Source organism: Oncorhynchus gorbuscha, linkage group LG25 (genome assembly GCF_021184085.1).
Source record: "Oncorhynchus gorbuscha isolate QuinsamMale2020 ecotype Even-year linkage group LG25, OgorEven_v1.0, whole genome shotgun sequence".
NCBI lineage: Eukaryota > Metazoa > Chordata > Actinopteri > Salmoniformes > Salmonidae > Oncorhynchus > Oncorhynchus gorbuscha.
The window spans coordinates 14557404-14570677 of record NC_060197.1 but is presented as its reverse complement, the minus strand read 5'-3'; the positions used below and the strand labels follow the sequence as shown (position 1 = coordinate 14570677).

Genomic DNA, 13274 nt, shown 5'->3' with positions numbered 1-13274 from the left:
TGGGATATTGTTTTTGTGTAGCTGCCTGTGAGCAGCCCAGAACGTCACGTTTCGTTTCCTTCTGTATTGTTTTTGGTGAGTTGCATATTTATTAAACATGTGGAACTCTAAGTACGCTGCGCCTTGATCCGATCCTTCCATCAACGAGCGTGACAGAAGATCCCACCACCCACGGACCAAGCAGCGTGCCCAGGAGGAGCAGGGATCCTGGGCCTGGGAGGAAAGCCAGGAGTGGAGGGCATCCTGGACGTGGAATGAAATCATGGCAGGAGACAGAAGCTTGCCATGGAAGCAGGCGGAGGCAGCGAAGGAGCAACAGCGACGACGCCGGGGTTCGCGGCCACAAAGGCAGCACGGAAGAAAATTGTGGGGGGCACATGGGGTGGTTGGCGGTGCCGAGGTGTGAACCAGAGACAACCTGGGAGGAGGTAGAGAGGTGGTCGGTCGACCCAGGGAGAGTGCGAGAGCCCGCCTAGGAGCCAATAGAACAGTGCGAGGAGGGATACCGGAGAATGGAGTTGGCGAGGAGTATGCGGCAACGCAGGCTTTGGAAGAGCGTGTCACCAGTCCAATGCAATCTGTGCCAGTCCCACGCATCAGGCCTCCAGTGCGCCTCCCCAGTCCGGTACATCCTGTGTCTCTTCCTCATACTCACCCTGAATTACGTGTCCCCAGTCCGGTACGTCCTGTGGCTGCTCCCCGCACTCGCCCTGATGTACTCCTCCACAGCCCAGTACGTCCTGTGCTAGCTCCTCACACTCGCCCTGAAGTGCGTGTCACCAGTCCGGTGCCACCTGTACCGGCCCCACGCACCAGGCATCCTGCGACGACCCCTAGTCCTGAGCCTCCTGCGTGGATTCCCGGTCCAGAGCCTCCTGTGAGGGTTCCCAGTCCAGAGCCTCCGGCGAGGGTCCCCAGTCTAGAGCCTCCGGCGATGGTTCCCAGTCCAGCGCCTCCGGTGACGATCCACAGCCCGGTTCCTCCGGTCACGATCCACGGCCCGGTTCCTCCGGCGATGATCCACAGTCCGGAGTCTCCGGCAAAGATCTACGGTCCGCAGTCCCCGGCGACGATCTACTGTCCGGAGTCCCCGGCGATGATCCACGGTTCGATTCCTCTGGCGATGATTCACGGTCCGGAGCATCCAGCGACGATCCCCACACCAGAGGCGCCACCGAAGTTGGCGGAGCCACGAGCGGAGCAGGGTCTGCGTCCCGCACCGGAGTCGCCACCGAGGGTAGATGCCCACCTGGACCCTCTAGGTTCCTTTGGGGGGGGGGGGGTACTGTCACGCCCTGACCTTAGATATCCTCTTCATTCTCTATTTGGTTAGGTTAGGGTGTGACTAGGGTGGGCAATCTATGTTTTCTATTTATTTGTTGGCCTTGTATGGTTTCCAATCAGAGGCAGCTGTCTATCGTTGTCTCTGATTGTCTTTTCTCCCCTGTTGTTTGTGGGATATTGTTTTTGTGTAGCTGCCTGTGAGCAGCCCAGAACGTCACGTTTCGTTTCCTTCTGTATTGTTTTTGGTGAGTTACATATTTCTTAAACATGTGGAACTCTAAGTACGCTGCGCCTTGATCCGATCCTTCCATCAACGAGTGTGACAGAACAACCTATGTAGATTGTTAAGTACAATGTGTGTAGCCTACTCACTTTAAGGAGAACGAAGCCATTTCAACCAACGCACCAGGATAAAATGATTTTCAATTGGTCTAAATACCCACTCAGCTTTTCGCTGGGTGAAAAACAGCCATGGACCAACAGTGAATTACAATAAAACCCCTTTGAATGTCAAACTAACATGAAGTTAAACTGGCTTGTCTGTGGATGTCCAAGACAGGATATAAAGGACGTGGGGGAGGATGTGCGTGTGGTTTGTGGTTGTGTGTGTGTGTTGAGCCAGACCCTGAACCAGGCAGGGCAAGGAAACAGATCACACACACACACACACACACACACACACACACACACACACACACACACACACACACACACACACACACACACACACACACACACACACACACACACACACACACACACACACACTAGTGGTCGACCGATTAATCGGAATGGCCGATTAATTAGGGCCAATTTCAAGTTTTCATAACAATCGGAAATCTGTATTTTTGGGTGCCGATTTGCAGATTTTTAAAATAAAAAAACATGTATTTTATTTGTACACCTTTATTTAATCTTTATTTAACTTGGCCAGTCAGTTAAGAACACATTCTTATTTTCAATAATGGCCTAGAAACGGTGGGTTAACTGCCTCGTTCAGAGGCAGAACGACAGATTTTCACCTTGTCGGCTCGGGGGATCCAATCTTGCATCCTTACAGTTAACTAGTCCAACGCGACCTGCCTCTCTCTCGTTGCACTCCACAAGGAGACTGCCTGTTATGCAAATGCAGTAAGCCAAGGTAAGTTGCTAGCTAGCATTAAACATATCTTATAAAAATCAATCATAATCACTAGTTAACTACACATGGCTGATGATATTACTAGATTATTACTATCTAGTGTGTCCTGCGTTGCATATAATCTGACTGAGCATACAAGCATACAAGTATCTAAGTATCTGACTGAGCGGTGGAAGGTAGAAGCAGGCGCGTAAACATTGATTCAAACAGCACTCTCGTGCGTTTTGTCAGCAGCTCTTCGTTGTGCGTCACGCATTGCGCTGTTTATGACTTCAAGCCTATCAATTTCCGAGATGAGGCTGGTGTAACCGAAGTGAAATGGCTGGCTAGTTAGCGCACGCTACTCGCTCTGAGCCTTGGGGTGGTTGGTTCCCTTGCTCTGCATGGATAACGCTGCTTCGATGTGGTAGCTGTTGTCGTTGTGTTGCTGGTTCGAGCCCAGGAAGGAGCGAGGAGAGGGACGGAAGCTATACTGTTAAACTGGCAATACTAAAATGACTATAAGAACATCCAATAGTCAACGGTTAATTAAATACATATGGTATAGAGGGAAAATGCGCTCCAGCAGGTATATCTCACTGGTCACCCCCAAAGCCAATTCCTCATTCGGTCGTCTTTCCTTCCAGTTCTCTGCAGCCCATGACTGGAACGAATTGCAAAAAATCTCTGAAGCTGGAGACTCACATCTCCCTCACTAGCTTTAAGCACCAGCTGTCAGAGCAGCTTACAGATCACTGCACCTGTACATAGCCCATCTGTAAACAGCCCATCTATCTACCTACCTCATCCCCATACTGGTATTTATATATTTTGCTCCTTTGCACCCCAGTATCTCCACCTGCACATTCATCTTCTGCCGATCTACCATTCCAGTGTTTAATTGCTATATTGTAATTACTTCGCCACCATGGCCTATTTATTTCCTTACCTCATTTGCACTCACTGTATATAGACTTTTTGTTTTCTTTTGTTCTACTGTATTATTGACTGTATGTTTAGTTTATTCCATGTGTAACTCTGTGTTGTTGTATGTGTAAAACTTACCTGGGAATATTGAAGACTCATGTTAAAAGGAACCACCAGCTTTCATATGTTTTCATGTTCTGAGCAAGGAACTGAAGTACTGAAGTTAAAATAAGTGTTCATTCAGTATTGTTGTAATTGTCATTATCACAAATACATTTTTTTTAAACACAAAAAAACGTCCGATTAATCGGTATCGGCTTTTCTGGTCCTCCAATAATCGGTATCGGCATTGAAAAATCATATTCGGTCGACCTCTAACACACACACACACACACACACACACACACACACACACACACACACACACACACACACACACACACACACACACACACACACACACACACACACACACACACACACACACACACACACACACACACACACACTGACAGGTAAGATGATGGTTACAGCAGCCAAGGTCAAACCATCATCTGCCCAGCCGCATCGAGCTGATTCATGTGGTGTGTGTGTGTGCATGCAAGTGACGTGAACGGAAAACTAACACAGTATATTGTGTGTTGTGTGAATTGATCTAATGGAATGGAAATCTAACACCTCACTAGCAGCTCAGGTAGTATCAAGTCAAACACTGGCAGCCAAGTATATTTATTCATACTGTACGTGCGACAGGGAGAGTGAAGAGTTTTAAATCAGCAGGGTAAAATAATAGTTGTGATGCTTAGAGAGAGAGAGATACATCATTATCACTCACATGAAAGAGTGATGAGAGCTGGGCAAGCAGAACAGCCTAGAGTACAATCATACCACGACAATGGATCATACTTTCTGCTTTTCCGAGCCAGAGCAGCATTCTAACATCACCCTTCAACAACACAGACAAAACAGGAGCCAAGGACATGGAGAGCCAGGGAAACATTAAAGCCATCTGGCCTGATACATTGTTCTTTACCAACACAAAACACAACCCAGAAAGAGAGAGTTTGTGCGTCGCAAATGGTATCCTAGGGGACCCATAGGGTTCTGGTCAAAAGTAGTGCACTACATAGGGAATAGGGTGTCATTTAATTGGGACACAGACAGAGACAGTGTTCTATACGCTTTGATTACAACCAACTGTGGTGGTAGTGATCTCTATCTCTTTCATGTAGATGAACACCTAAATTAATTTTGGCCAGGCACCAGCTCAGTTGTGGGGTTCTGTACTCAACGGAAGCCTTTGTGTGTCTTGTGATAGCAGCAGCAACATGCTCCATGCCCAGATATGATCATCCATATTCATTTGGGGAGCCGAATGGGGAGACGGGGACATACTGTAGGTAAATGCATAGAGATAGTGGAAGAGGTAGACACGACACAGAGAGCCAGTGAGGTTTTACTACTTTACTACTTTACTACCATCCTCAGTCGCTCTGTCTGTTTCTCTGCCCTAGAGAGACCACAACAGCATTACGGAAGTGTCTGGGGAGGAGGAAGAATGGACAAACAGAAGGAGTGAAAGAGACAAAAGAGAGGGAGCGAAATAGACAAATGGGAGGAGAGCAGATAAAAATAAGACAGATGGAAAGACGGATATGGAGAGCGGTGGGTAAAGAGAGAAAATAACAAAGAGAGACAGAGACAGAGAGAACCACCCGACAGACAGATCAACAGACAGAGAGAGAAAGAGAAAAGAGAGATAGGCAGAATGAATAGTAAGAGAGAGAGAGAGAGAGAGAGAGAGAGAGAGAGAGAGAGAGAGAGAGAGAGAGAGAGAGAGAGAGAGAGAGAGAGAGAGAGAGAGAGAGAGAGAGAGAGAGAGAGAGAGAGAGAGAGAGATTGAGATAAGAAGATATGGGGGAGAGTAACCTCCAATCTCTGCAAACAGCCCGCTCCCTGCCCACTCCTGACACTGACATGTTTTCTGCCTGCCAAGAGGAGAGAGTCTGCTCGATGGCCTCGAACACAACCAGGACCATCACTGCACAGAAAGGCCTGGTTCAACCTTCGTACGACCAACCACAACAACCCATTTTATTAGGCATTCATAATGTATTAACACCTCTAACACAAGCAGCACCGCACATAAAAGCCTGGTTCAACCACAACGCAACCACAACAATGACAATTCATTATAAAGCATTAATAGTGCATGAATAACATACCTCTTATTGTTCCTTTTAAGAACTGAGGACAAGAGGTTGTCAGACGGTGACTGGTGTGTTGTGCGGGTCACAGAGTCTCAATGGCTGCTGCGACCCAAATGGTACCATATTCCCTTTATAGTGCACATAGCGCTCCAGTCAACAGTATTGCACTTTAAAGGGAATAAGGTGCCATTTTGAGACACAAGCAGAGCCCATGATCAATACAGCAAGACTGAGATTACACAGCCATTGGACACTATATAACTCAACACCCCTGGAAATCAATTTCTTAGGGAATCTGTTCTTTTTTTTGCCCCTTTTAAAAATGAGCATGTGCACAAAAAACTCAAAACGCATCAATAGTTCTTTTCACACATCAATCCCAATGATTGTCGTCTGTGAATATAGCATTCGTTTCTGACAACGCTGGTGACAGCCTGTCATTTCTTCCACCCCCCCCCCCCACCCCCCCACCTCCGCTGTCGCAGTGTTGATGAGCACGACCTGGGAATTCATAATAGAACACGCCCCATTAACCTCTTACTGGGTTCACAGATTGGTACCAGGGAAACCACGGTGACCATACAGTAGATAGACCTCTGGAATAGGACGGCTACTTCCTTACAATGTACCTAAAGTAGGATTTATATCAGTATGGTTTAAATATAGGGTCCAGTTCAATAAGTAGGCCCCATAGGCCTGAAAGTAATACATGAAACCACTCAGAGGGGAAGCAGAACAATGAATAGGCTGATATCACCCCTTTTTTAAAACCCTGGCTTTTACATATATCTATTTCACAGTAGTCATTTTAATGTACATTAAGTAATACATTAATAGGACATACATGCATGTACTATGTACAGCATGTGGCTATAGTGATGCCCCCTCAGTCCAGTTGTTAGGCTGCGTCGCCACAGGGGGTGAAAAGGTCAACATGCTGATTTTGTAAGAAATAAGACCCGGAAAGTAGCAGCGTTTTTTTCTGTGTGTTTTTATATAATAAATGGGATAGAGTGACGTTTCTCGTATTTTCAACTGAAAGTACATAGAGCTGCAGTAATGGGATGGCACAAACAGGCTAAAAGCAGCATTTTTCAATCCAGTCTAGTATTCACCAACCATGTTAAATAGATAAAGTGTTGTGCATGATTTTCATTGTAAATAAACACAAAAATATTTTGTTGGAGCGGAGGAATAAAATATACATGGCTAGTTGCCCCTGTCTACCTATAACACCAGCTAGGCTAAAATGTCAGAGGTTTAGCTCCCTCTTTCCCTCCCTTTCCCCATCCCTCTCCCTTCCTTCTCCCCCCTCTCTCGCTATCTCTCTCTCTGATCCCACTGTGCCTGTCTAATTCACCAGGGAGTTCCAATATTGACTAGGGCAACTCCCTCCAGCGATCATCATCCCTAAATGATTGCCTGTGTTGGCCCGGCCGCGGCTAGTAGATGAAGCCTAATGGATGAAGACAGCAGAGGGGAGCGGATGAAGAAGCAATTACAAGCTGGGGTGGCGTTGTGGGGCCACGCCTCCCTGTGCCCCGGGGCGGTGTTCATTAAGGAGGCAGGGGGGTTGTAATATAATGAAGGAATGGGACCACAGGCCCCGTTCCCCCTGCCAAACAACCTGCTAATCCCACGGGGGTAGGGGGTGTTGGGTAGGGTGGGTACGTCCAACAATAAGGCCTCCTGACACACGCCGCCAGGCAGGGCCCGCCACCCACCCCTCGGCCCAGTGACATCCCCCCAGAGGGGGGCAGGCGACAGCAGCCAGGGGAGAAGGACAGCCCCAGGCCTGACACAGACCCCCACTACATAGCAGGCCTCAAACTCCTCCACTCTACTACATGCATTGCACAAGGGCCAGGGCCATTCAAGGGCAGCTCTTCACTACTCAACCGCTCCATTCTGTTATTCTATCATTCCCTTGAGGGTGTTTATATGTTGAGGATTATTTATGTGTTTCCATAGGCAGCTGTGGGTAAACATTGAGATTACAAAAGTAAACACCAGGCTGTGGTTATATGCTAAATATAAAGTATTTTGTTTGAATGCTCGCTGGAAAATTATATTCAATACACACACTCACACAATCTAACGCAGCTCATTAAATTATGATGAGCAATGACATGCTTGATTGGCTGCAATATCAGTCTTAACAAGGAGAGAAAGGCTCCTTCTCTTCCTGTTAATCATCATTTAAGACCATGTGCAGCAAATACAATCTCCCGAAACAGAGGCAATGTTCTCTCTCCAAGGCTGTGAAGCTACATTGTTAGCTGTTGTGTGTTTCACGGATGGTGGATAAAATCCACTGAGAATTCCAGGATTCCAGCATTCAAAAGGAACCAGATGCAGTGGATTTTTCCAAAGGTGGGAATTCCAGTGAAAATATTCCCCACATTCAGTTCTACTATTCCATTCGTCTACCATCCTTTCTCAATGTACACATTTTTATTCAAATTCCCACCTCATGTTTAACTGAAATACATTCCAACCCTCTTTGCTATGAAAATCTCTCCTCTTGGCAGAACGCAACGCCACCGTAGACTCAATGTCCATTAGGAATCCAATTTTACAGCACCCCTGCGCTTACGGTTACAAACCTGTAGTCACTTAAATGGTGTACTAATAGGAGCCGTAATGCTGCACTGTCTTCCTCTGCCGGACTCCATTCATATTTCATCAATGGTAGATAGATAGAGTGCGCTCCTCCTCCTTGGCTCTCCTCCCATGCATAAGGCAAATCAACATCAAAGCCCAATACCTCCCAATTAAAAGCTGGAATTCTAAATTTCGCTCTGTGGCGAGAGATCAAATGGTTCGCACCAAGGATCCAAGAACCTCAACCCATTTTGGGAAGCCAGCCCTGGTTTAAAGGGGGTTCAAATGTTCACTGACAGGACCTCAAGGATATCACATTTGCAGTGCATACTATATCCATCATATTCAAATACAGCCGGCTACTATATCAATGCCACTGGAACATCAAAGACATAATGGACATCCATACATCTTGAGACTAAAGACCTCGGGGGTGAAACGGTTAAAACCAGGGTTTTGAAGACAGCTGTTTCACTGAAACATGAATATTCTCAAATAACATTCTGTGTTGAGCCTCAGTGAGTGTTCGTGATCAATGATGATCACAGAGGGTAATTAGCTGGTTGGGTGTCATATAGCTATAGAATAGCAATGTGTTCCGCGCGCCGGGATCCTTTTGAATCCTACGAATGAATGTCTGCAATTCTATTTTTTTTTTTTTTTTTTTTGCTCATTCAAAACCAATGAACCAAAACCATGGTGACGAGGACTTTAAAGACGCAGGAAAACATACTGAAAGGCCTAAATGTATGTTTACCTCAACTATCTGTTTCAGTAAAAGGTACACACAGTAAAAACCTCTTCAATGGAAGGAGCACCCTGTGTACCGATGGGCAGGAGGAATTTATAAACAAGGGAGCGAGTCTTGATGATGAAAACACACGGCCTTCTCTGAACTCCGCCGATTTCTCCACTTAACCTACATAGCAGCCCAAAGCATCCAAACAAACAACCAACGATCAACTACAGTACTTCTACATAGGGCTATGTCTTCATCCATCAAACATCTCTCTACATCATTAACATATATCCAAATGTCATTTGCTGTATGCTGCTTTTGCACTCTTTGTCCATTATCAAACAATGTGTGCATAAAGCTTAACCTGAGTTACAAAACATGGACAAATCACTACATTTAGTCAACGTTGTGTTGTTGCTTCTTGGTCCACTTAAAGACAACAGAGGGCTTATGACCAGAGTTGCACAGGAAGGAAACAGTCATTCTTCTCCAGAATCACCACCGTCATAGGGAGGAAGTCCCCTACTACCCAACCACAGGCTCTAAATCTGAGCTAATTAAAAGAGTCTTATTGAAAATAGGATCAAGGCTGCTTAATCCACTTAAAGCCTCACTTGCAATTTAAGACAATGAAGGCATTTAAGCACTGAGAATACATTGAATGTTATACAACCCTCCTCCCACCTGTCTCCATGGACTGAACTTAGAAAGAGGTTGAAATTGTTGAAATGAGGCAATGCATCGAACCGCAAGCGCCGGGTTCTAACTTGAGTCTTTAAATTATACAGTACCAAAGGCTTCTTAGCTCAGTTGTGACAGGGAGGGAAGAAAAACATGCACACACCCGGGGAAAAAAAGAGCAGGGCCAGTTAGTGACCAAAAAACCATTGTAACAGATACAGGGCAGAGGCCAGTTTCTGGTTCAGTGAATCACTGTGTTCCAATGATTTCAGGTCAAGACAAGGTAGGCCTTCAGGCACCTAGAGGTGTGACTGATAGGCCCACATAACACAATATGGCAATATTTCTGCAATGGTGAGATTTCAAGCAGTTAGGGGATGGATAAAGCATCCCAAACATGCACTCTTTACAACCAATAAATATGCTTTGCAACACTGTTTTTGGTCAATAAGGGAACGCATCTCAATAGGATGTTTTGACAGAATGTGGGCGCACAGTGAATATCCCCCACTTCGATTTGATATTATAGCACTATTTATTTTACTCCCATAGTATATATTTCACTCGCATTGTGTTTGCTTCACTTCAACGTTTTATCTGTGGTGATGATACCCAATGCCGCTCAGAACAATGCACACTAGGAGGTCAGCTTCACTCCCTATTTTCACTGAGAGAGACTAGATAAACAAGGTTGAAGGTTCAGTGGAATTTCCGAATACCAAAAACACAAACAATGTTCCATTCGAACGTTTTTTTGTGTTTTTTTTTAAATGTATCGACACTTTATTTTATTTTCAATGAGGAGTAAACACAATACACGCATATAAAGTACTGAATAAATGTTTTGCACAGAGTATCGTATTTTGTTTGCTTCCATTAATTTATCAGACACAATGTAACAACAACCAACAAAGCGATTAAGCGGGCACAGAGTGCAAAGAGATGCACTGATCACGGAGGTTCCATTGCCCCGAGTCATGCGTGGTGCGTTCATTTTTATAGCTGTAAAACCATAATGCACTCATAGCCTATAGCCTACAAATGCATCGAAAGAGCAAAGACTCGTGAAATGCGTGGAAGTGGTGGTGCCTATGAAATAAGCACGCGTTAGTAACCGTTAGTAAACTACAAGATAAAAGACAAGTGGTCGTTGTTATGTTGATAGTGTGTAACAAAATGAAACAGCAGCACATTCCCTATTAGATTGAAACTAATTACATTTTTTGGTGTAAACGAGAGCGCCGCATTTTTAAAGCATATAACCAATAAACTAAAACATATAACCAATAAACTTACCGACGCCGTATTTCTCGTGTTCTGTAGGTATCCACATATTTACGATTGGTACATTAAAGTAATTTGTGAGAACAGCAGCTCAATGCAGATATTTCGTGCTGTATAACGCATTCTAGGCTATTGAATTCCTTTCCTCCGCTCTGAAGTCATTGTTCAGATTGCAGGAGAGAGAGCGGCTACTGTATCTTCATAGTGGATTGAGAGGAAAAGGAGCTTTGCATTGTGGGGTTTGTAGTAAAACCGAATGACGTAAACAAACTGAGAGAAAAAAAAGGACTCAGAGTCCCACAAAGCCATAATGAATACATGGATGAAATAGAGAACCACAGTATGAGTCATAATACCCATAAAACCTAGCAGTCAAACAGGGAAATGTTTCCAATTGTTTTTCCACCATAGTGGATTTTAGGGTGCGCTCGTAAATTCCCTCTGGAGCACTCTCGTCAGAGTGTGCCAGAGCGCAGAATAACAAAAAAGCATAATTCAATTGTAGCCAGCAGCACAGTTACAGTCACCAACGCTCTGGATAACATGAAAACAGCCTAACCAGCTCTTCTAGGGCGAGAAAATGGTCAGAGTGAGGTGTTCTGCCATTTATGTCTGGAAGTAGCTAGCAAGCTAGCCAACTTTAGCCAGTTAGCTTGGGTGTTTGACTGAGTTCAGAACAGTAGGATCAGCGAAACGCTCTGAATTTACGAACGGACAATCTGACAACACTCTGAATTTACGAACGCCCAGATCACACTGAACACTCTCTGGCACTCCAGAGTGAACTTACGAATGCACCCTTAGAAAAATGTAAAATAAGGGCTGTGTTTCCTGTAGGCTTACCCTGGTGTGATGTTTTGATGACTGTGCAAATCTCGCTTGGACAAGGTGACTTTTATCAATATATTCACCTGTATTTACCACCCAAAAATGAAATGCTAATTAGCTGCTAATGTGGCTATCATAAAGAACTACAAATTTCATGACGTTCTGGATGAAACTTCCGAATTGAGGCAAAGGTAAGAATCTCTTCATTAACTAGCTAACGTTAGCTAAATGTAGTAAACAATAAATTGGCAACATTTATTTTAATGGACAATTCTGTGAAATGTCTTGTGCAAGTTTTAAATTGACACAGTGCCTGTTTGTAAAGGTGTCAGCTAGAAATGACATGCAGGAGCTTGCAGGGATTTGTAGTTTTGCATGATGTCAAATCAAATCAAATAAAATTTTATTTGTCACATACACATGGTGCAGTGATAACCAACAAGTAATCTAACTAACAATTCCAAAACTACTGTCTTATACACAGTGTAAGGGGATAAGGAACATGTACATAAGGATATATGAATGAGTGATGGTACAGAGCAGCATACAGTAGATGGTATCGAGTACAGTATATACATATGAGATGAGTGTGTAGACAAAGTAAACAAAGTGGCATAGTTAAAGTGGCTAGTGATACATGTGTTACATAAGGATGCAGTCGATGATGTAGAGTACAGTATATACATATGCATATGAGATGAATAATGTAGGGTAAGTAACATTATATAAGGTAGCATTGTTTAAAGTGGCTAGTGATATATTTACATCATTTCCCATCAATTCCCATTATTAAAATGGCTGGAGTTGGGTCAGTGTCAATGACAGTGTGTTGGCAGCAGCCACTCAATGTTAGTGGTGGCTGTTTAACAGTCTGATGGCCTTGAGATAGAAGCTGTTTTTCAGTCTCTCGGTCCCAGCTTTGATGCACCTGTACTGACCTCGCCTTCTGGATGATAGCGGGGTGAACAGGCAGTGGTTCGGGTGGTTGATGTCCTTGATGATCTTTATGGCCTTCCTGTAACAACGGGTGGTGTAGGTGTCCTGGAGGGCAGGTAGTTTGCCCCCGGTGATGCGTTGTGCAGTCCTCACTACCCTCTGGAGAGCCTTACGGTTGAGGGCGGAGCAGTTGCCGTACCAGGCGGTGATACAGCCCGCCAGGATGCTCTCGATTGTGCATCTGTAGAAGTTTGTGAGTGCTTTTGGTGACAAGCCAAATTTCTTTAGCCTCCTGAGGTTGAATAGGCGCTGCTGCGCCTTCTTCACGACGCTGTCAGTGTGAGTGGACCAATTCAGTTTGTCTGTGATGTGTATGCCGAGGAACTTAAAACTAGCTACCCTCTCCACTACTGTTCCATCGATGTGGATAGGGGGTGTTCCCTCTGCTGTTTCCTGAAGTCCACAATCATCTCCTTAGTTTTGTTGACGTTGAGTGTGAGGTTATTTTCCTGACACCACACTCCGAGGGCCCTCACCTCCTCCCTGTAGGCCGTCTCGTCGTTGTTGGTAATCAAGCCTACCACTGTTGTGTCGTCCGCAAACTTGATGATTGAGTTGGAGGCGTGCGTGGCCACGCAGTCGTGGGTGAACCGGGAGTACA

At 45.0% G+C, this 13274-nt stretch overlaps 1 protein-coding gene across 1 annotated transcript in view; it reads right to left on the bottom strand.

The window, feature by feature from the left end:
• The window catches only part of LOC124013791 (dedicator of cytokinesis protein 4-like), a 150657-nt gene extending 139612 nt beyond the window's left edge, over positions 1-11045 (bottom strand). The window contains 1 exon segment of the mRNA XM_046328315.1: positions 10862-11045. Within this exon segment, the coding sequence (XP_046184271.1) occupies positions 10862-10898 (37 nt within the window). The 5' untranslated portion in view covers positions 10899-11045.
• Between the last annotated feature and the right edge of the window lie 2229 nt (positions 11046-13274).